The 21,984-nt window shown below is 32.3% G+C and overlaps 1 protein-coding gene across 9 annotated transcripts in view; it reads right to left on the minus strand.

The window, feature by feature from the left end:
- Positions 1 to 21,984, minus strand: part of GK (glycerol kinase) — a 72,991-nt gene that overhangs the window by 14,986 nt on the left and 36,021 nt on the right. For 5 of the 9 annotated variants that reach the window (XM_074214211.1, XM_074214210.1, XM_074214216.1 and 2 more), the window contains 7 exons: positions 20,159 to 20,268; positions 19,198 to 19,264; positions 16,129 to 16,146; positions 14,630 to 14,665; positions 14,281 to 14,348; positions 8,767 to 8,809; positions 8,221 to 8,301 (listed from right to left, as the gene is read on the minus strand). In XM_074214211.1, coding sequence (XP_074070312.1) covers positions 8,221 to 8,301; positions 8,767 to 8,809; positions 14,281 to 14,348; positions 14,630 to 14,665; positions 16,129 to 16,146; positions 19,198 to 19,264; positions 20,159 to 20,268 — 423 coding nt within the window. The remainder of the gene's footprint in view (positions 1 to 8,220; positions 8,302 to 8,766; positions 8,810 to 14,280; positions 14,349 to 14,629; positions 14,666 to 16,128; positions 16,147 to 19,197; positions 19,265 to 20,158; positions 20,269 to 21,984) is intronic. The other 4 variants (XM_074214213.1, XM_074214212.1, XM_074214218.1 and 1 more) reach the window with 1 other exon arrangement.

The raw sequence follows: 21,984 nt of genomic DNA on the forward strand, positions 1-21,984 counted from the left end.
AAGAGGAACATGGCATCAGGGGAAGTGATGCCATGACAAGCACATGAATTGGATTTGTGCTAAGTCCTTTTCTCCTCTGGAGTCATCTAGGTCTAGGGGCCAGACATGAATCAGGAGAATTTGAGATGGCTCTGGATGAGAGGCAATTAAGATTAAGTGACTTGCCCAAGGTCACACAGCTAGTAATAAGTGTCTAAGGTTGGAATTCGAACTCCTGTCCTACTGACTCCAAGGCCAGTGCTCTACCCATTGAGCCACCTAGCTGCTATCATTATCATCATCATCATCATCATCATCATCATCATCTATGATGTCTTGAATCTATCACCTGCCAGAAGGTAGGGAGCAAGATTTGTAATCAGTTCTTCTGAATCAAGATTTCTAAAACAATTAAGAAAAATCCTTCACTTTACCCTGTCATATCCTTGACTTATCATCCTTTATCTTATCCCTTATTTTAATCATTATATATCTATTTTATCACAATTTATTTTGCTTCTCAAATCTTAATAGTGATCCATCCTCTTACTTCTACTGAAAATGCTTTATCAAAGGTTATGTTAAGACTTCAAGGTCTCTCTTAAATTGTTAAATCAGATAGCTTTTCATCAGTCTTCATCCTTTCAGGAACTTTTGAAACTGTTAACTAGCCCTTCCTCCTGGATGCTCTTCCCTGATTTGATTTCTATAACATTGTTCCTGCCTTATGTTTCTCCCAATCCATACTCCCTCTTCAGTATTCAGTGCTATCATCTATCTCCTATCCTTTATTATGAAGATCCCCTTGGGCTCTGGCTCTTTTTTTCTCTTGTGATACTTTCTCAGCTTCCATGAGTTCAAATTTCATCTCTTTAGAGAGGAAGATAATTCTCTTTTTAAAGAGATACCCATAGATATATACAAATGAGTGATCTGAATCTCTCTTGTAAATTCTAAGCAATTAGGAGAGTGAAAAGACAAATTTAGTACTTCCCTTGTAAGGAATTCAAAATACAATATTAAAAAGTTCTTAAATGATTTTCTCTGCTTTATTTAAACAGTGATCAGACTGCTTTGATCAAAAACAGTTCTGACAATGAGATAAAGATAATTGTTGAATCACTGATCTGTAAGACTTGGGGTAAAGTCTACCAAATTTTCTTTTCAAATATTAGATTGCATGACATAGTATGGTGGAAAGAGTGCCATATCTAGGGTCAAAAGACATGTTAAAATCCTGGCCCTACTAAATACTACTTTGCAAGGTAACTTAATTCAGTCAGCCAATCAATAAACATTTATTAAACCTGCCTACCATGTGACAGGTACCATACTAAGTTCTGGAGACACAAAAAGGGGCAAAAGATAGTCCCTGCCCTCAAGGAGTTCATGATCTAATGGGGAAGACAACAAGCAAACAAATATGTACAAACAAGCTATATACATGGGAAAAGGAAAATTAATAGAGGAAAAGCACTAGAACAAGGTTTCCTGTAATAGAATTTTAGTTGGGACTTATGGAATCCAGAGAATTCAGTGGTTAGAAAGGAGAGAAAGCAGTCCCAGAATTAGGGACAGCCAGGAAGACACTGAGTAAAGTCTAAGAAGACTGGAAAAGTAGAGGTGAGGTAGATTATGGAGCACCAGAGAATTTTGCATTTGATGTTGGAGGTGACAGGGAGCCACCAGGGTTTAACGTGGGGATGGAGGGGAGGGGAGGGGAGGAGAGGAGAGAAGAGGAAAGGAGAGAGAGGGAGAGAGAGAGAGAGAGAGAGAGAGAGAGAGAGAGAGAGAGAGAGAGAGAGAGTGAGTGTGTGTGTTTGTGTCTGTGTGTCTGTGTCTGTGTCTGGATGGTGTGAGTGAGAGACATGGTCAGACCTGTACTCTAGGAAAATCACTTTGGCAGCAGAATAGAGAATGGATTGGAGTAAAGTATCATGAAGCTTGGAAACCAAGCAATACATTATTGCAATAATCCAAACTGAAGTGATGCAGGCTTGTACCACATTGGTGACAGTATCAAAGGAGAGATTAGAGCTCTTCTCCATGAGTGAATAGTTTACTGCTCATTTGGACAGAAAGCTGAGTCAACACATACATGGGGTAGAACAGAAAAGAAGTGGTTAGCTTTCAGAGACTTGGTACTACATTTACTCCTTGGCCAAAATACTCATAAACATCAGAACTGGTTTGATAAAAATAAGATAAATTCAGAAGTTGCTAAATGAGAAATGAGAATTCCACAGATTTTTCCACCAGGGAAGCTGTCTCCATGAAGACAGTGCTTTAATTCAATCAAAAGTAAAGTGCAAGTAAAGCTTAGAGAAGATGCAAGGTTCTTGGATCAGTAAGAAGGCAGATGGGATTAGTTTTATGATAACACCAACAATCTAAAGTGTTTCTAGGGGCAGCTAGGTGGCACAATGGATAAAGCACCGGCCCTGGAGTCAGGAGAAACCTGGGTACAATTCAGTCTCAGACACTTAATAGTTACCTATCTGTGTGGCCTTGGGCAAGTCACTTAACCCCATCTGCCTTGCAAAAAAAAAACCCTAAAAAAAAAAGTGTTTCTGCTGCTCTGTAGACTATTTATGGGTCTTACCTGCTTGCTGCAGATATTAAGAACAAATAAAAATGCTAAATAATGTAGAAAATGTATGAAACTCTAACTCCAGTTAAATAACTTAAAAAAAAAAGATTTTCTAAGATAAAATTGAAGATGATATATCAATCAAGGTTTACAAAGGATAACTGGGACATTTTAGGTTAGTTATATCCTTAAACTTTTGAAGACATTCAAGTGCTTGGGAACAATGTGAGCTAAAAAGGGATCCATTATTTTCTAGTCCAAGTTCCTCAAATTAATAATAAAGGCTTATTATAATTCAGAGACATTAAGATAATTATGCCAAGTCACATAGCTATCAATCCCAAATTTAGCAAACTTAGTCTAGTGCTTTTACTAATATATAATGCTATCTCTTCAAAATATTTCAATTCATTTCAATTCAAAATATTTATTAAGCATCTCCCATGAACATGATTCCTGAAAAAAAGTAAAAACTTTTGATTCAATCAGCATATTTCAGAAACTATTCAGTGTGATGATGTCTCTCAAGATATTAGACTGAAGAAGTTCCATTGTGGAAAGCTATAAAAGAAAATAATAAATCCTATACTCTAACAAAGAAAACAAGCTAGGTTATTAAACTGGTAGAAAATTTCTTCTTTATTTTTACTAAAACATTTGACAGATCCTTCCATCATAGCCTTTCAGACAAGAAAATGTAGGATAGAAAATATGATTTAGATGGAGTTTTAGCTAAATGAATAACTGTTTAATATTTGATTAATGGATGAATACCAATCTAAATAGGGAACTCCATTCTTTGTCCTGTTAGATAATTTTAGAGGTAGAAAAAGATCATTGTAGTTCAACTACCTCATTTTTAAAATAAGCAAATTGAAACTAAGGAAGTCCTGTTATAAGTATATGTATTATGTGTATATGTATATATTTGTACATACATATATATATATGTTATATATGTGTATATGTTTAGATAAAAATCAAAGGTCCTAAATTGTTTATGAAATTTCCTGATGGCACAAAACTAAGAAAGACAGATAATATATTTGACAGAATCAAAAATTTTTCAACAAACTAAAATTATGAGGAATTAGATAAAATTTAAACAAATTTAATCAAACATTTAGGTTCAAGTATTCTATTGTATAAGTGCAGAATCTAAGTAGGCAAAGCAGTAGATCAAATAAAAACCTTAATTTTTCAGTTTACCTATAGATCTTGTATGAGAATTAAGCCATTGCTGACAAAGCTTATAGGACAACTAGGTGGTGCTGGGAATGGAGCTGTGTAAGATAGTCATTAACCTGAGCAAATCACTTAACCCTGTTTGCCTCAATTTCCTCAACTGTAAAATGACCTAGAGAAAGAAATAGAAAATCACTTTGCAAAGAAAACCCCAAGTATGGTCATAAAGAGTTAAACACAACTAAATATTAATAACATTCATAATATTATAAGCTACATAATAGAAAAATAAAATCCAGGTCAAGTCAGGTTATCCTTTCATATCCAGAAGAAGGTGACCATGATTTTGAGGTAATGCAAGTAAAGTGACTGAAGGAATTAAAAAAATTTAGCCTAGAGAAGATAGGATTGGGGGGTGAAAACTCTTCTAAAATCTGTAGGATTATTAGGTGGAAGAGATAATAAGCTTATTCTTTACAGGCTAGAACTAGGCCCAATGAATGAATGAAAAGAAGAGGTAGGACAATTTTAGCTCAGTGTAAAGTAAGTAATTAAAACTGAAAGGAAACAATATATTTGCTAACTCACTTTTCAAGTGGAAGTCAAAACAGGTAATTATCTGCCTTCATTGTAGCAGAAAAGATTTCTATGATGGGAGAAGTTGAATAAGATTACTTAAGTCTTTTTCAACTCTAAGACACGGACTCCAATGTAAATTTTATTTCTAATTTCCACTGAGGGAAATTTCCAAAGACAGGGAAAAGAAAATACATGAACAAAATAAGAAGATGAATAGTGAAGTAGAGATTATACTTTAGAGAAATTGAGAAAAAATAAGGAAGAACAATATCCAGATTCAAATTCTATTTTTTTGGTTTCTGTTAGAAAAAGTTTGAAGGAAAAATAAACAGGATCAAACATGATCACAAGGGATCTGGAAAAGAGTCTCAAGGAGGTCATTTTGGTAGGCAACGACGAAAAGGTAAGCAAACAACTTATCAAGTTTACCCCAGGTAGAGCAAGATTTTAAGACAAGCAAACTGGTGAAACAAAGGAATTAGTATGAGAAAGGAAGGAAAATGTAGTGTAGAAGTTAATTTTTGAAAAAATGTTAAAAGTGTAAATAAACATCTGAAAGAGGTAGTCAGGTAGAAAGATGCAAAAATGACAAGTCTTTTTAAAAAAAAAGATGAAAATCTAATTTAATATGGAGAAAAGGGTTTTGAGGGTATTTTTGCAGCAACTTATTTTTCACTGACTTTGTGATATTTGTATCTAACACCAACAATTCATTATGAGACAGTGCACAGTAGACAAAATCCAAAACAAGAAAGACCAAAACAAAATCCAATGGACATTCAATAGTCAATAAGTTAATGCCTAAAGTTTTTGCAACAAGCAATAACTAGAAGTCATAAGGATAGGAAGCAAATTTGACTGAATATATATCATTGTGACTTAGTGGTATGAAATTGCTTATACCTAATCAAAACTTAAAAGTATGAAATGGGAGCAATGACCATAAGAGGGCAGCACAGTAAAGAACATTTAGATGAAGGTTTTAATAAAGGGAAAAATAGAAGCTATTATGCCACTGGAATATACTACAGACTATCTAATCAGATAAAGGAACAAACAAGTAGTCTAAATAGATAACAAGCTTCACATAGAAGCAGGCTATCATAGTGACATTAGATTTTCTGGACATACTGGATTGCCTGGAAATCTGCTAGAGCTCTTTCTTGTCCAAAAAAAAAAAACCCAAAATGGTAACTTTCTCACTTGCTTTAATGATAATTTCATCCTTCAAAGTAAAGAAAAATCAACAAGGTGAAATTTCATACTAAATCCATTTCTCTAGAAACTACAGCGTATTAATTTTGGAAACTTAAAGGAGGAATGATAGAAAGTGAAGGTTGAAATGTTTAACTGTTATTTTGCTTCTTTTTCTTCTTCCAAGGAGACCTTTATACAAAAAAATAGCTTAACAAAAATTGCTTATGGTTGATAGCCAAGATAAAACAAAGCAAGAGAACACCTAATTGTCTTTGATGAATGAAGTCATTTGAAATAGAATGATTCCTTAGGAAAAAAAAATTGGCAGACGTGTTTAGTGATTATTGAAATATCCTAAAGAATGAAATTAGTATAAAGGATTGTAGAGACTGTAGAAAGTAAAATGTTTCAGTTGGGGGTGGGAGGAGGAAAATAATAGTTTAACTATATAGGCCAATGAGTTTGACTTTAATACCTGGAAAAATTCAGAACAAATGATTAAAGAGGTAGTTGATGAAATCTGGAAAGGGAATCATCGATTTTAAAGAGCTATAATGGTTTCATCAAGATGGAGTTATTACAAAATTATCAGAGGTATGAAGAATGCTGAAGATAGTTTATCTAATAGCCTTTAATAAAACTTTTCATAAAGACTATTAAATAATTATCATGGAAAAGGTAGAATAATGTAGACTAGATAGAAAGATGGATTCAGAACTGGCTCAATGGCTAGACTTACTGAGTAATTGTTAATGATTTTATTTCAACTGGGTAGGATCTGTGCTTGGACCTGTGCTATTTAACATTTGTATTCAAGACTTGAAGAATGAACAGGTGACATCAAACCTGTGGAAAGAACAAAGATGGGAGAGGTAGCTAACATACTAGATGAAAGAACATAAGAAAAGAGACAAGAGAATTGGAATGACTAATAAAATTTATGTTCAAAATAGTAACCAAGTTAAGTTCAAGAAGTAGAGAGATAATCTAGTAGAAGAAAATTGTGTGCCTGACAGAAGAGTTTTAGGGGACTAAAGTTAAAAAATATTATCATCAATCAAAAAAGCAAAGGTGAATGGAGATTTCATTGAGAATCAAGAATGTTTTGAAGTTCTGCCCTGTTCACACCATATCTGGAGTATTTTGCTTATTGTCTGTGGCTGCCCCATTTGAAGCTATTGTAGTGATTTAGTAAGTAAGAGAATATCCAGGTGGGGGCAACCAGGATGGTGATCGTTTAGGGAAGAGTTGAAGGAACTGGGTATATAGAGCACAAAGAAGAGAAGTCTCAGAGGCAAATGCCAGCATCTTAGGAATAACATGAAGGTGGCTATCATGGAAAATGGATTAAATGTTTTGTTTGACCCTGAAAGTGAGGACATAAGAGAAATGAGTATAAATTCAGGATTGATGCTAGTAAAAAAATGTTCTAATAATCTGAAGTATGCAGAAGTAGAATGGACTCCTCAGGAGGTAATAGGTTCCCTGATTAAATACAAATTTAGTTATTCTATCGTTGAATGAACAAGGCAGCTAGATGGTCCAGTGGATAGAGCATTGGCCTTTGAGTCAGGAGTATGGGAGTTCAAATCTAGCCTCAGACACTTGATACTTACTAGTTATGTGTTCTTGGACAAGTCACTTAATCCTGATTGCCTGGCATCCAGGGCCATCTCCAGTCATCCTGATTCATACCTGGCCCCTGGACCCAGATTGCTCTGCAGGAGAAAGTGAGGCTGGTGACCTAACAAAGCAGACCCTCATTCAAATCCAATTCATGTGCTTGAAATGGCATACTTCCCTGATGTCATGATCTCCGAGAATGAAGGACAAACATCATGTACTGAACAATGTACAAGAAATAGAGGAATAAAACAGTTAAACAGAAGCAAAAGAAAAATTCTGTGAGCAAGAATAATTGAACAACAGTAATCTATTCTGAAAGGTCAATACTATCAATATATTGAATGCACCGAGGAGAACAAACTTTCAATGGAGATAGCATATATATGAAAGCATAATGCTATATAGAATATGCCAAAATCAAAAGATATGAAATATTTTTAAAAGCTCTTATACACCGAGGAAATGATTTTAAATTATAGAGTATTTAAAATAGTAATAATCTTAATAATTTTATATTGGATATAGTTGACCCCATATATGAAGTAAATTATTTATTTATTAAGTCAGTTGCATAAGTCATTTAATTAGGCACTCCTGAATTTAAGAGTAATTCATGAAGAAATTATTTGAATTTTTTAAAGTCAACTTTTTAAACTAACCTTTTAAAACATATCCATGGCAGTGTGCTTAATAAGAGTTTATCATACCAGAAGAACTCAAGTCTACTCTCTAATTTTTTTTCTGTTATGAATTAATATTCTTGGAGAATTCATTTGTGTGTGTTGATGCTTTACAGTTTTTCAGTTTCCTTCTGTACATCTTAAATTACTAAGGTCTAATGTAAGTTGAGAGAAGTAAGAGCTGCCCTCTATCTCTGCAGGAATTTTCCTTGGGGGCTAGAGCACTATTTTCAAGAGTCAACTTTTTTGTTATATTTCAAAAATCCTTATAGCAGATATCATATTCCAAAGTTACTCTTATTGGGTAAGATTTTTGTAAGACACTATATATTTTAATGTTTTAATAAATCATTATATCATAAAAGTTTGTGAAAATAAACTTACTTCCAATGCATAGCATACTGGCCTGTCTCTGCCCAGTTTGTAAGCCACTGTGGTAAGAAGACCATGATCAGAAAAAACACACTAGACAAAGCAGAAATATTTTAAGGTTACAGATGTTATTTTTAAAAAAATGGTGAAATACTTTATATACATAAATATATGCATCACATATATAGACAAATATGCATACTTATACATATAGATACATATATATACTATATAGCAGAAACATGTATATTTCCCCATTCTTAATCTAACTTTTGACTACTTAGCAATAAAAGTTATGAAAAATGCATTAAGTGAAATATATTTTACAAAATAACTTTCAATAAAAGATTTTTGCTACTTATATTCTATTTTTCCATTCATAAAAATCTAAGTAACAAATGTTTGTTCTTCCCAACAGTTGTTTTGTGATTTTTTTCCCTTCATGTTGGACACAGCTTCAGCACCTTAAAGTAATTATTTACTTACATCTAAAAATAAAAAAAGCTTTGTGGCAAATTATGTTCATCATTCTATTGCTTCCACAAATAAATAACTAACCTTTTGGCCTGTGTTACATAGTAGGAAACAGCCTGTGCCATACCTATAGTTGGTAGGAAGGAAAGAAAAATATGGCAATTTTACTTAGGACAAATCTCAGTAACTTAACCAATATTTATTGGTCCAATAAAATTTTATTAAAACTCTAGTCAAGTTCTAAAGGGTTTAATCATTATATATCTTTTAATGAAAAAAGTTTTGAAGATTATCTTGAAGAAAATCCAGGAGAACTACTCTTCTTGAATCTACCACATTTTTGAGATACATTTTTGAGATGATACATTTTTAATTTCATAAAGGCTATTTCTAAGGAATATTGTCAAAGGAATACTGTTTTTGAATATCAACTACCTCATTAATCATAATAAAGCATTGTATTTATGCCCTGTATATTACTGAATGACAACTAAGTTTAAAAGGGAAGTTTTGGGTTGCCAATTTACATGGAACAAAATTATAACCAGTTGATTTATTCAGAAGTAGAACTACCTCTGTGTTTTCTATCAGTACATTTTTGAGATAACAGGGGCCCTTTACAACTGTGGACACCTGAATCTTAAAGCACCAGTCAGGATAGGGTGTTTGAGAAACACCTTGTTTAGTAGATTACAACAGAAAAGGGTCAAGATAGTTCTATCTTGAGTAGCAACTAAGATCCATCAATCAATACTAATTCCAGAACTCTGGCCCAAGCCTAATTCATATTGACAAATAGATTTCACCTACATTAGGCAGCTAATAAACTGAAAAGGATGCAAATGGAAATTAGGGAAGCTAACTGAAACCTAAAGTTAAAATATTGGGGGCTGTGTATTCTGTTCCTGGGATTGAAAAGACACAGGACTGATGCCAGTCACTCCATGAAAACACTATTGCTACTTTGCTGCTGCTACTCTCATTTTTCTGCTAACACACTTAAGTTTGAGAAAGAGGCTCCCTAATTGAGAAGGAGGTTTCCTAATTGTTTCAAGCAGTTAAGTCTTGCTAAAAACTGCAGTAAGAATTTACAGAAAGTATATTCTGACTGACAAAACACTGAATTTGAATTCTTAATTTTTTTAACCTTATCTTGTACTTTTTTTTACTATCAGCCCAAGAGAATACTTTCCTGAGATCAATATTATGAATAAAGAATAAAGGCCAACTATTATCTCTTCTTACCTAAGATTAGCCTACTTTCACCAATGGGAAATTCACAACATTTAAAAATTAACTCTTTTAAGTCTTTGTGTAAAACTGAGTTTATTTTTAATAAATATAGAAAATTTCCACAAAATAAACAAATAAAACCCTTACCAGATTTAGTACCAATACTTTTTTTTTTTTAGGTTTTTGCAAGGCAATACAGTTAAGTGGCTTGTGCAAGGCCACACAGCTAGGTAATTTTTAAGTGTCTGAGACCATATTTGAACCCAGGTACTCCTGACTCCAGGGCCGGTGCTTTATCCACTGTGCCACCTAGCCACCCCACCAATACTCTTTTGTTCTAATATCCAATTAGGTGGCACATTAGATAGAATCCCAGATCTTAAGTCAGAAAGATTTTATTTCAAACACTGCCTCAGATACTTATTTGCTATGTGACTCTGCCTAAGTCATTTAACCTTTGTTGTCCTGTGTTTCCTCATTTGTAAAATGAGGATTATAATAATACCTATCTCCCAGGGTTTTTGTAAGGATAAAATGAGATATTCGTAAAATGCTTGCAAAGAGAGACAAGACAGGTAGATGGTAACTGAGTATACAGTCTATAATTATAATTATTAATGTTATTGTTGGTTGTTCAGTCATTTTCAGTCATATCCAAATCTCTCTGGCCCAATTTAGGGTTTTCTTGGCAAAGATAAAAAATAGCTTGCCATTTTTTTCTCCAGCTCATTTACACATGAGGATACTGACTTGCCCAGGGTTGCAGAGATAAATGAATGAGTGAAGCTGAATTTGAAATTAGGAAGATGAAGACCTCCTGACTAAAAGCCCAGAACTCTAGCCACTATACTACCTAGCTGCAACATATTTATCAATATAGAACATTTAGTGTTATTATTCATCTAAAAATCATTACCTCAACAGCCATATCTCAAAGATACTATGTTTGAATTTCAACTACTGAATGCTTTTTGGGGATCAGGTAGGTTTTTTTGGTAATGAGTTAAAAAAAATTTCCAAATATGTATTGATGCTCAGGTGAAAAACAGAAAGATTCAGAGCTCTAAACAAACAAAAAAATCCCAAAATATTGGCATATTTTCCTGAATGATTAACAATTATCTCAGTATATTGATATTATACTCAAAAAATAACTTTCAAGGTGACACACAAATAAAATAGTTCTTTTAAAACTTTTATGTATTCACAATCTTCACAATAGAAATAAAGCTGTAAGTGATAATTAGCTATATAGGATATCAAGATCTTAGATTATAATTCAATCCTGCTATTTTTAAAACTTTAGGGCATTATTGTCAGGAAAAGTGACAATCTGCCTTATTTTGAGAACTCTCTGAGGAAGGACAGTGTCTTTTTCTCCCAGCTTTAGCAAAGATGATGAAAATAGTAGAGTAGTAGAAAGAGTAACTAAAAGGATAAAATAAACCAGGAGCAGACAACTTTAATCTGAAGAGCCTTTGCCTTAGATTAAGTTAGTTTATTTTACACAGTCACCACTTAGTATTCTGTTCTTCCCCAGGAGCTCCAAATGTTAACTGTTAATATCCCCAATTAGATTAGATAATTGGGAAATAATTTTAGCTACCTTGCTATAGATGGATTATTTAGGAAATTAGAAAATATGCAAAATTATATTGAAAAATACCTCAATGATTAGATTTAGAGTATCATCTGTCTAGAATCAGGATAACTGACCAGACTGTCTATGGAAATCCATTTTTTTAATGGTTTATCAAACAAGGGGTAAATAGAGGCTCAGGTCAAATACTGACTCACTGTGTAACTATGAATAAATCCCAACTTGATTCTTAGCTTCCTCCTTGGTAAAAATGGCATTAAGAAGACCTCTATCAATTCACATCTCTCCTCACCATCATCTCCATCATAGCTAACCTTTACACTGTGCCAACTAGGTGCCAGATGCTGTACTAAGTGCTTTACAAATATTATCTCAGTTGATCTTCACAACAACCCTAGGAAGTAGGTGCTGTTTTATCCCCATTGTACAGCTGATGAAATTGATACAAATAGCAGATGAGTGATTTGCCCAAAGTCACACCATCCAATCTATCTATATGAAGTTGTATTTATACTCAAGTTGTCCTAATGCCAGACCCCACAATCCATCTACTATACCACCTAGATCTCTCATCAAAGGATTGTTCTGAGAAAAATACTTTACAAGTCAAAGAACATGAGAAGTGTTGCATTTACTGTTATAATAACTAAAAAACAGTAATTATTTGCTTCTTGTGAGTTGATTTTTAATTTATTTTAACAAAGTTTAATTTTTAAGTAAAGAATGCTACCATTTAAGTTCAGCTATACTTTATCAACTAATAACTATGTCAAAGTCATAAGAAAGCAAAAGCAAATTTAATGTCTTACTCAAGCTTTAGATTAAATATGCTTCTGAAAATGTACTTATTATCTATTATATGATAATATAAACAAGAATAAATCAAGATATTTGATCTTAAAAATATTAAAAATTTCTAAGGCAACATTAAAAGCAAAAGAAGCAAAACCAAAAAAAATCCTACAGAAAGATTTCACAAACGTACTGAAATAATTTCCATATCTATGACTTTCAAGAATGAGAAGGAAAATATGTTAAATTATCATTTTGAACTTGAAATAGGTCTTTTACTTCCTTCTTTCAAAGTTGAAAAAATTGAAAGAAAAATTGTAATTTCATTAGTAGAAATCAAACACTAAAAAACTCCATAAAAATCTAGATTCATAATTCAGATTTATTTAAAAAGTGACAAGCTCTGAGTTCCATTAATTATGAAGTCTTATACTTTTAAAAAATTTTACTTATATTTGTAATATACTAAAATTAAAATTTTGCCATTGGGAGATGAAATTGCTAATTAAAAATATTCATGAATTTTTAGTATACTTATAATATTAAAGGCAATTTAACCATTTGCCTTTTTGTCTTGTCATCAGTCCTGTCTCTGTCATATAATAGATGTGTGGCCAAGACCAAATCCTTGAACCACAAATAACTGTTTAAGACTATAAATCGCAGACAATCGTTTATTTGCATTGGTGGAGTTCCCTCTACTAATGAAATCATAGTTCTGGGTTCATTATTTTATTGTACTTGTAGTATGTTTTTATTTATGAAACTAAATAAGATTTAGAACAAGAAGAAAAAGATAAAAGAATTTGAATTTTCTATACAGAGAACTGAGTCATATTTTTAAAACAAAAAGCCATCTCCCAATTGACAAATGGTCAAAGGATATGCAAAGGCAATTTACAGATGAGATCAAAGCAATCCATAGCCATGTGAAAAAATGCTCTAAATCATTAATTATTACATAAATGCAAATTAAAGCTTCTCTGAGGTACCCCCTCACACCTCTCAGATTGGCTAATATGACCAGGAAGAATAATGATCATTGTTGGAAGGGATGTGGGAAATCTGGGAGACTACTACACTGTTGGTGGAGCTGTGAACTCATCCAACCCTTCTGGAGAGCTATTTGGAACTATGCCCAAAGGGCAACAAAAATGTGCATACCCTTTGACCCAGCAATACCACTGCTGGGTCTATACCCTGAAGAGATGAGGACAAAGGGTAAAAACATTACTTGTACAAAAATATTTATAGCATCCCTGTTTGTGGTGGCAAAGAATTGGAAATCCAGTAAATGGCCTTCAATTGGGGAATGGCTTAGTAAAGTGTGGTATATGTATGTCATGGAACACTATTGTTCTATTAGAAACCAGAAGGGATGGGATTTCAGGGAAACCTGGAGGGATTTTCATGAGCTGATGCTGAGTGAGATGAGTAGAACCAGAAAAAACACTGTACACCCTAACAGCAACATGGGAGTGATGTTCAACCTTGAAGGACTTTCTCATTCCATCAGTGCAACAATCGGGAATAATATTGGGCTGTCTGCAAAGGAGAGTGCCATCTGTATCCAGATAAAGAGCTGTGGAGTTTGAACAAAGTGCAAGGGCTATTCCCTTGAATTTAGAAAAAAAAACAGATATTTCATTGTCTGATCTTGTTACCTCTTAAGACTTCTCTTCTCTTTTTTAAGGATATGATTTCTCTCTCATCACACCCAATTTGGATCAAGGTACAACATGGAAACAAAGTAAAGACTGACAGAGTGTTTTCCGTGGGGGGAGGGAAGCAATATTGGGGGGAAAATTGTAAAACTCAAATAATATCTTTAATAAAAATAAATTTACAAAAAGTATTTGAATTTTCTGTTAAGTTGACTACTTTCATTATTTGTATACTTCAAAGCTTAAAGTACCAAACAACAATAACAACTGTATTATAACTAAATTTTAAACTCGGTTCTTATAACTTACGTATTTTTGGCTTGTCCATCTTGGAAACACATTTGACCGACTAAAGCAGCAGACTGATCTCCCAAGCACTAAAAGCACAAATGCGTAAATAAGGGTAAAAAACACTACACAAATGGAACAATGTAAGTATCTAGATGATCACTTACACAAAACATTAAAGGGATAAAAAAACCTTTCCATCTACATTTCATCTGGTGTTTTATTATACATTACTACCATTAACTGATAAAGAATATGACAAAAACTAAGACAAGAAAAATTAGTCAATTTTATTGTTCATTACTTTTGTAAAATCTAAATGAGAAAAGTTTAACTACAGAAAGGGTTTATCAAAAGGTTAAAAACTTACCCCTGATATTGGCACACCTTCCAAAGCCCCAGCTTTCTAATGAAATACAAAAATATAATTATGACAATTTAAAATGATTTACCTTATGAATGTTACAAAAGGATCAACATTGAAAAGCCACATGCTTTTGTGCACAGATAGACAAGACAAAGCAAAGTGCTCTGGTAACACAGGATGTATATTTCTATGTCCTAAATGAACAATAGCAATATCATGTTATGGAAGAATGGAGAGAATACCACACTGAGACTCACTTTAGCTGAGTGCTAGTCCTAATTTCGTGAAAATTATCTGAGTGATTTTGAGCAAGTCACTTAACTACTCTAGAACTCACTTTCAAATGAGAAGGTGGGACTAGGTAATCTATAATGTTTCCTACAGATCTAAAATTCCAAGATTTTAGAACTTTATCCCATGATTAATACCATTATCAACAAATTTCCTTTAAAAACTCAATATTTCAAAATATTTACAAAATATTGGTTCTATAATAAAGCTTCAGTAAATATACAACTGTTTGCCAAACCAATTTGATGTTATTTATTTTTGAGGATTTATATCCACCTTGTTGTTTCTATGACCCGAATAACTTTTAAGATGAAAAATTGAAATATTTCTAGATGTTGACTAAAATTTTATGTATTACTTGACCACATTATTCCTCAGTTTAGTGAAAGTAAATATTGAAAATTATTTTTTTAATATTACATTAAGTCTAAAACCAAACCAGAATTTTAAATTCAAGTATGGTGAATGACTTGACACCTTACCAAATTCATTTATTATCAACATGCTCAACCACAAATTTGTTAAAACTTTTCTTAATAGGAACAGAAGAAATGCTTCCTGCATCACTCTTACTGGTTAACTAATGGGCTATCATTTAAAAAAATACAATGTCTTTACACTTCAAAGATGATATGTGTGAATGTAATGATAAAAAAAAGAATAAGAAAAAAATAAATGTTACTATCGGGAAGAAGAAAAATTCTGCTTCCTAAAAGCTAATATAATCTCTTGGAGGTAATACTCTTGGACAATAAGACTAATTTTGGTGAAGCATGCATAGAAAATGACAGTGTATTTCCAACTGTCTTATCTTAGATGATGGTTACAAATTACTATTCAGGTAAAAGAAAATTACTTGAGGCATCCAGACACAATTTACATCCAAAGTATAAAAAAAAAGAAAAAATAACATTTAATTTTTATATTATTATTCTGACAGCTAAAATATTTATAATTTATGTTCATAATCTCAATAGATAATCATTTGCTTCAGAATGATTTGATCTTTTAAACTTAAGGAGAACAACAAAAACAACCTCTTGAATACTCAATATTGATTTTAAAAAAATTCATTGTAATTTTGCTCAAGCAACATTCAAAATACACCCAATTACTAAATAAACAGTTTTCTTCCTAAAATAAGTGGAAATACACTGTTATCTTTACCAAATGGATGGATGGAGAATGTAATTGTTGGATGGCCTACTCACCAGGCTATGAGAGATTTTCTACGGTCAGCAAGAAGGGAGAAAAGGGATAGAAACAAATTTCAAATGCAAAAGAAAAAATTAACTGATCTAAATGTTGTTCAACCTTTCTCAGGAAGCATTTCCCAAGTGTACAGCTTTATGTATTTGACTTTTGATCAGTTCAGTGACAGCTCCTTTGTAATATCATAAACAGTATGTAGATAAGCAATTAACATTTTAATAGCTGTATACTGTTTCTCCTAGAAATTATATATGTGATGACTTTTTAAAATTTACTTAACCTATGACTTCAATTCACTATTATTATAGTAAAACTCTGAGTAGTTTCTAAAAGCATGAAATATTTTCATAATTTCTTATGATCATAATTGTATTCTCTATTTTAAATTGAATTCCAGGTTTTTGTAATTGAAGACTTTCTACAAAAACAAAAAAATCATTCCATGTACTTTTCATTGTTGATGGGTCAAAAAGACTGAATCCAGGGCTCTTCCTGACTATATATGGTCTCTGTGCCTTTGCTCAGGCTGTTCTCCATGGTAGCAACTTCATCTCCTTCACCTCAGGCTGTTCTCCATGGTAGCAACTTTACCTCCTTCACCTCCACCTCTTATGTTCTTGGTATCCTTTGAACCTTAGCTTAAATATCCACTCTTACTTAAGAAACTTCCTGTTCTCTCCAATTGCTAGAGCTGAATTTTGGGCATGCATAAATTTGCAAATGCTGTACATAGTGAAGTTACTCCATTCTACCTAAAATGTAAACTCCTTGAAGTCAAAGACTTCATTTCATTGTTATCTTTGTATCCCTAATTGCAAAAATTGATTTTAAGTCATTCATATTCTCTTGGTCAGTCTCTTCTCTTCTGACTCCATACCCAGTCTTAATCTCAAAGTTAGCAACTTTTATGTGTCCTGACCATTATGTAATTCCTGTCCACCTGACCTGTGTTTCCAGATTCATGAATCCTCATCTCTGGGCAACTTCAGACATCCAATTTCTTCATTTTATCTTCAACACTTCTATGTTTCAATAGAAAAAATCAGTAAACTAATCCACATTTATAACCCTTTCTATTGCTAGAAACTTTTTCTACTCTACTCTTATCAACTTTAATGTGTTCTTCATAGCAACTGTTCTAAAATTGTCTCTTTAATTTCCTTTAATACCTTCAATTCTCCACCTTAAATGAAGTTGCCTCTCACCTCGCTGAGATAATTGAGATCATCTGACATCAATTCCTTTACCTGCTCTTCTACAATACTAAGAACTTCCAAAATCATTCCAACCCAGTTGGGTACAGAAGCACACCTATTCTTCACTAAAGATAACTGTTCTTTCCTGGGGCCTACATATGATTCCCTTCTCTTCTTCTGGTATTCTGCCTCCCATCAATGAGTGTTTCTTTCTGGACCTCCTTTTAAAAAAAAATCTGCCTTCAAACATAAGAAGTTTCAAATCCATTTGAAAAAACTCCTGTAATTCTTCTGCTTCCTTCAAACAATCAAGGAAAAATTAAATTACCTTTATTGTGAATTAAGCATGAACAAATATATTATGCAAAAAATAGAAAGGAATGTATATGAAAGTGAACTTAAGAATGCTATACAATTTTCAAAAAGTATCTGTCAAACTTAACATGACAACAAAACTGCTTTGCTTGCTATGTCCTAAATTGTACTGATTGAGCCTTAATGATCTTTCCTTGATTCTTTCTGCCTTTTTCTACACTTTATTTCTTGATTCTCTTATTCACTCCTACCACCTCTACTTTCAACTCTCTACAGAGCTTTAACTTCAGTTCTGATCTCTCTTTTGAGCTTTAAATGTGTATCTTTGCTTGTTTCCAGGACATCAACATATGTGATACCACCATAAGTACATATGTTAAACAGAATTTTTGTTTGTTGGTGTTATTAAACTTTCTCCCTTTGCTGTCATGTTTGATTCTTATCTTCTTAATCCAGCTTCTTAACTCTATAAGATTAATGGATTACACCCTTGCAGTATGTCTTGTTTCTACTCCCCTCACTCTACTCATACTATCTACTCCTACTGCCACAACCCTGTTATAAACATTCACTCCCCCCTTTCAGGTCCTCCCATCTCTCCTCCTCTCTTTTAAAATATTTCCTACATGCTCATGCCAGAATAATCTTCCTAGTGAGTAGATTTATTATTTGATTTTTCTGATCAAAAACTGTCACTGTCTATCAAATAAAATTCAAATTCCTTTTCCTTGGTATTCAAGGTCTTCCTTAAGAACCTTTTGTTTCATTTGAACTGTCCTCCATAATTTTCTGCCCTCTTACTTGTTTTTCTCTTTTCCCTTTGTCTAGAAGATATTCCCCCCTTTCTTCATCTATTTATCATGTTCAAACTGTTCCATGAAGTCTTCTATAACTGTCTTAAGTCAGCAACTCCTCCCCTACTTTGAACCTCACAAAACATTTTTTACAACTCTAATATATTAGAATAATCTACATTTATATCTTATTCCTGTTAAACTGTAAGCTCCATAAACTATAATGACTATCTAAATCTCCCTTAAGGCTTGCCACAACACTTTGCATATAGTAGGCATTTAATAATATTAAAAATCAGTTAAATTATGATGTTACAAATCAAAAAAACTCTTGATATTTAGTGTTTGGTGAATTTTTTGATTAAATCTACTAAGATCACAATACATAACATGGAGTTGTTCAATTATATAAGAGACTCCCTAGAGAAACACATTTTTAAAATATGGTGATCCTCATTTTGTATTGAAGAAATGATCAAAGTATTTAACTTATTTGAATTAAAAAAATAAAGCCTAAAAACTATCAAAAGCTTTCATAAGCATCTGTTACATATTTATCATGGTCATTTAAAATTTATGAATAACTTATCAAAATTATTTGGTAGCAGAACTCAGACTTTTACTAAACTCATTTAGTTTGCTATTCAAACACTACCCAAAAGAAGTAATAAAAATTTAAAAAAATCCCTTAAGTTGGTTAAACTTGTTTTAGATAAATTTGACTTTCAAATCCAGAATAGTGATGTTTAAAATTATTATTTACCATTAGACCATAGATCTCCGAAGAACTCCGAACATTTGGAAGTATTGTCATAGGAATATCAAAAAACCTAAAAACAATGAAATATTTAGGGGTGCAGGTCATTGCTAATATAACACTTGGCAATATTTTACCTAAAATAGGAAATATAAAATGTATTTGAACACAAAGTTGAACATCCAAAATGAATCCAACGTGATTTCAATGCCCCAAGATCAGTCAAAATACATTTTCTCATAGCACAGTTCTGGTCATATCATTTAAGAGGGAGAGGGGAAGGAAATAAGCATGTATATAGGGCTTACTCTATATTAGGAAATGGGTTAAATACTTTACAAAGATGATTTCTCTTTTACAGTTGGAGAAACTGAAGCCAATGGAGGTTAAGTAGCTTTCCAAGGGTCACATAGCTACTAAGTATCTGAGGCCAGATTAAAGTCAGGTCTTCCCAACCCTAGGTCAAAAGTTCTATCCATTGCGCCACCTCATTGTCTGGCTATGTGACTTTGAGAAGTTTATTTAATTTTTCTGCATCTCAGTTTCCTTACCTACAAAATGAGATAACAAATGCACTCTTGTATATCACAACACTGTTGTGAGCATTTTGTGAACTATAAAGTGCTATATAGAAGCGAACTATTATCATTACTTAGTGAATATTTATTACTTTGTTTTCAATACATATTTAAAAACATAGTTTGAAGTACCATACTAAAAGAATCTTCCCTAAAATGTTATCACCATGAAATAATTTATTTATATTTACAGATCCATAATTAAAAAATATTCATATAACATTCATATCCCAGTAAATATTGACAAATTAAAATAATTATTTGAGCAATTTGATGCTAATATAATCAAATAATAGGAACCAATAAATTATAAATATGACAAAAGCACATCTTTGCAAATAATTTTAAAAAGTATATGAAAAACTAATACAATTCAGAATAGAACTTACTCGCACAGTTCTGCATCCCATTCTAAGGAATGAATGTTGAAAAGCATTGTCCTACTGGCATTTGTTACATCTGTACAATGGACACCTCCATTAGGCCCTCCTGTCAAACTCTGTAAAGAATAGAAATATAAAAAAGAATGTTTCTTATTATTTGTAGTTTTATTGATATTTCTCTAAGGAGTATTTAATCATAATCATTATGATCTAAGACACTGATTAATCAGGAAATTTTTGTTCCTGAATTTTCTAGTTAATGGAAGATTAAAAGGAAAATCTATTAATGAAAAATCTTAATATTTTTCAGTTCATTTTCTTGACTTGGTAAATACAGAGAATCGAGTAGAATTTCTTTGAAGACTTAGGACATTTAAGTAACTTGAGATCATTTTAAATTTCAACTGAATATAAAACATCAAAAATAAGTCAGAATATGACTCTTAGACATAGTCTAGAAATTAGTTTGAGAATCAATTCAAGATAACAGCTTTTCCTATTATTTGTACCTCTCAAACAAAAATTACTTAAAGAAAAATCTACTTTATAGGTTCATTATCCTTATGAAAATTTGTCACTACCCTACTCTTTAACATTTCGTAAACAAGTTTATATTTTTAAATGAACTCAAACCCATTCTCTGCATGGCAAGATTGTTCTTGATTTACATTTATTACATTTATTACATTTACATTACACTTATTACATTTATATCATTATATTACATTTATTACATTTATTAAATATCCTTCAACAATAGTGATAATGTCAATATTGTCTTTCATCTATATCCTATTTTTCAGCATCAACATTTTATTTAAATACATCAGGCTGGATCAACACCTCAATTTTATTATTTTTTTTCAATTTTATATTTATTTTGATAGCTGTTTTACAAGTTTTTTCTCTAATGGCACATTCATTCAAAATTGACACATTACTGAGTCATCTCACCTGTTGAACTACAATAGATTTTCATTTTTTTATATCAAGTGCTTCCTGATTTTTTAAAGGATTTTTGCAAGGCAAACAGGGTTAAGTGGCTTGCCCAAGGCCACACAGCTAGGTAGTTATTAAGTGTCTGAGGCCAGATTTGAACCCAGGTACTCCTGACTCCAGGGCCAGTGCTCTATCCACTAGCTGCCCCTTCCTGATTTTTCTTAAAGTTTTCATGATATATATGTAGGTGATGCTTCTTTATAGTGTACAAAGCTTTGGTCTCTCATTTCTTGCTTCCAAAATAGCAAAAAAAAAAACTTCACTAAGTATTAAAATATGTTGTTTTGAAGTGGACCCTCTGAAGTTTTGCATTGAATTTCTTTACTTATGCAACATATGATCAGATTTAGAGCTAAATGGGATATCAAGAGGTTATTGAGTATAAACTCCCCCACCACCCCATTTTAAAGATGAGGAATTCTAAAGATGAGAGGTTAAATAATGGCATAAGATGTCATTATTTTCACAGTAGTCATTCTGTAATGCTTCTCTTAAAGCTGCCACATAAAATGAAAAATCTTATTCTTAATGCATTTGAAAGACATAAACCAACCCTTTTAATGCTACTATTTGCCTCTCCAAGGACTACCTAAGGACTTCCATTTAGCTCTAGCTTCCTTGTATCTCGTTTAATTTACAGCAAAAAATTTAAATTTGATACAATAATATAACCACTCAATCACTAGGCAAGGATTTCATGTTTAAAGTATTAACATTCTAATTAATGTACATAGTCTCAAAGCTTAAACCTTACTACCTTCTATTTCCTTTTCTGCCATCATTACTGGAAGCTTTGGAGGACTAAGAAACATTTTATAATTTAATTTGTTTCA

Source organism: Macrotis lagotis, chromosome 1 (genome assembly GCF_037893015.1).
Source record: "Macrotis lagotis isolate mMagLag1 chromosome 1, bilby.v1.9.chrom.fasta, whole genome shotgun sequence".
NCBI classification, from domain to species: Eukaryota; Metazoa; Chordata; class Mammalia; order Peramelemorphia; family Peramelidae; genus Macrotis; species Macrotis lagotis.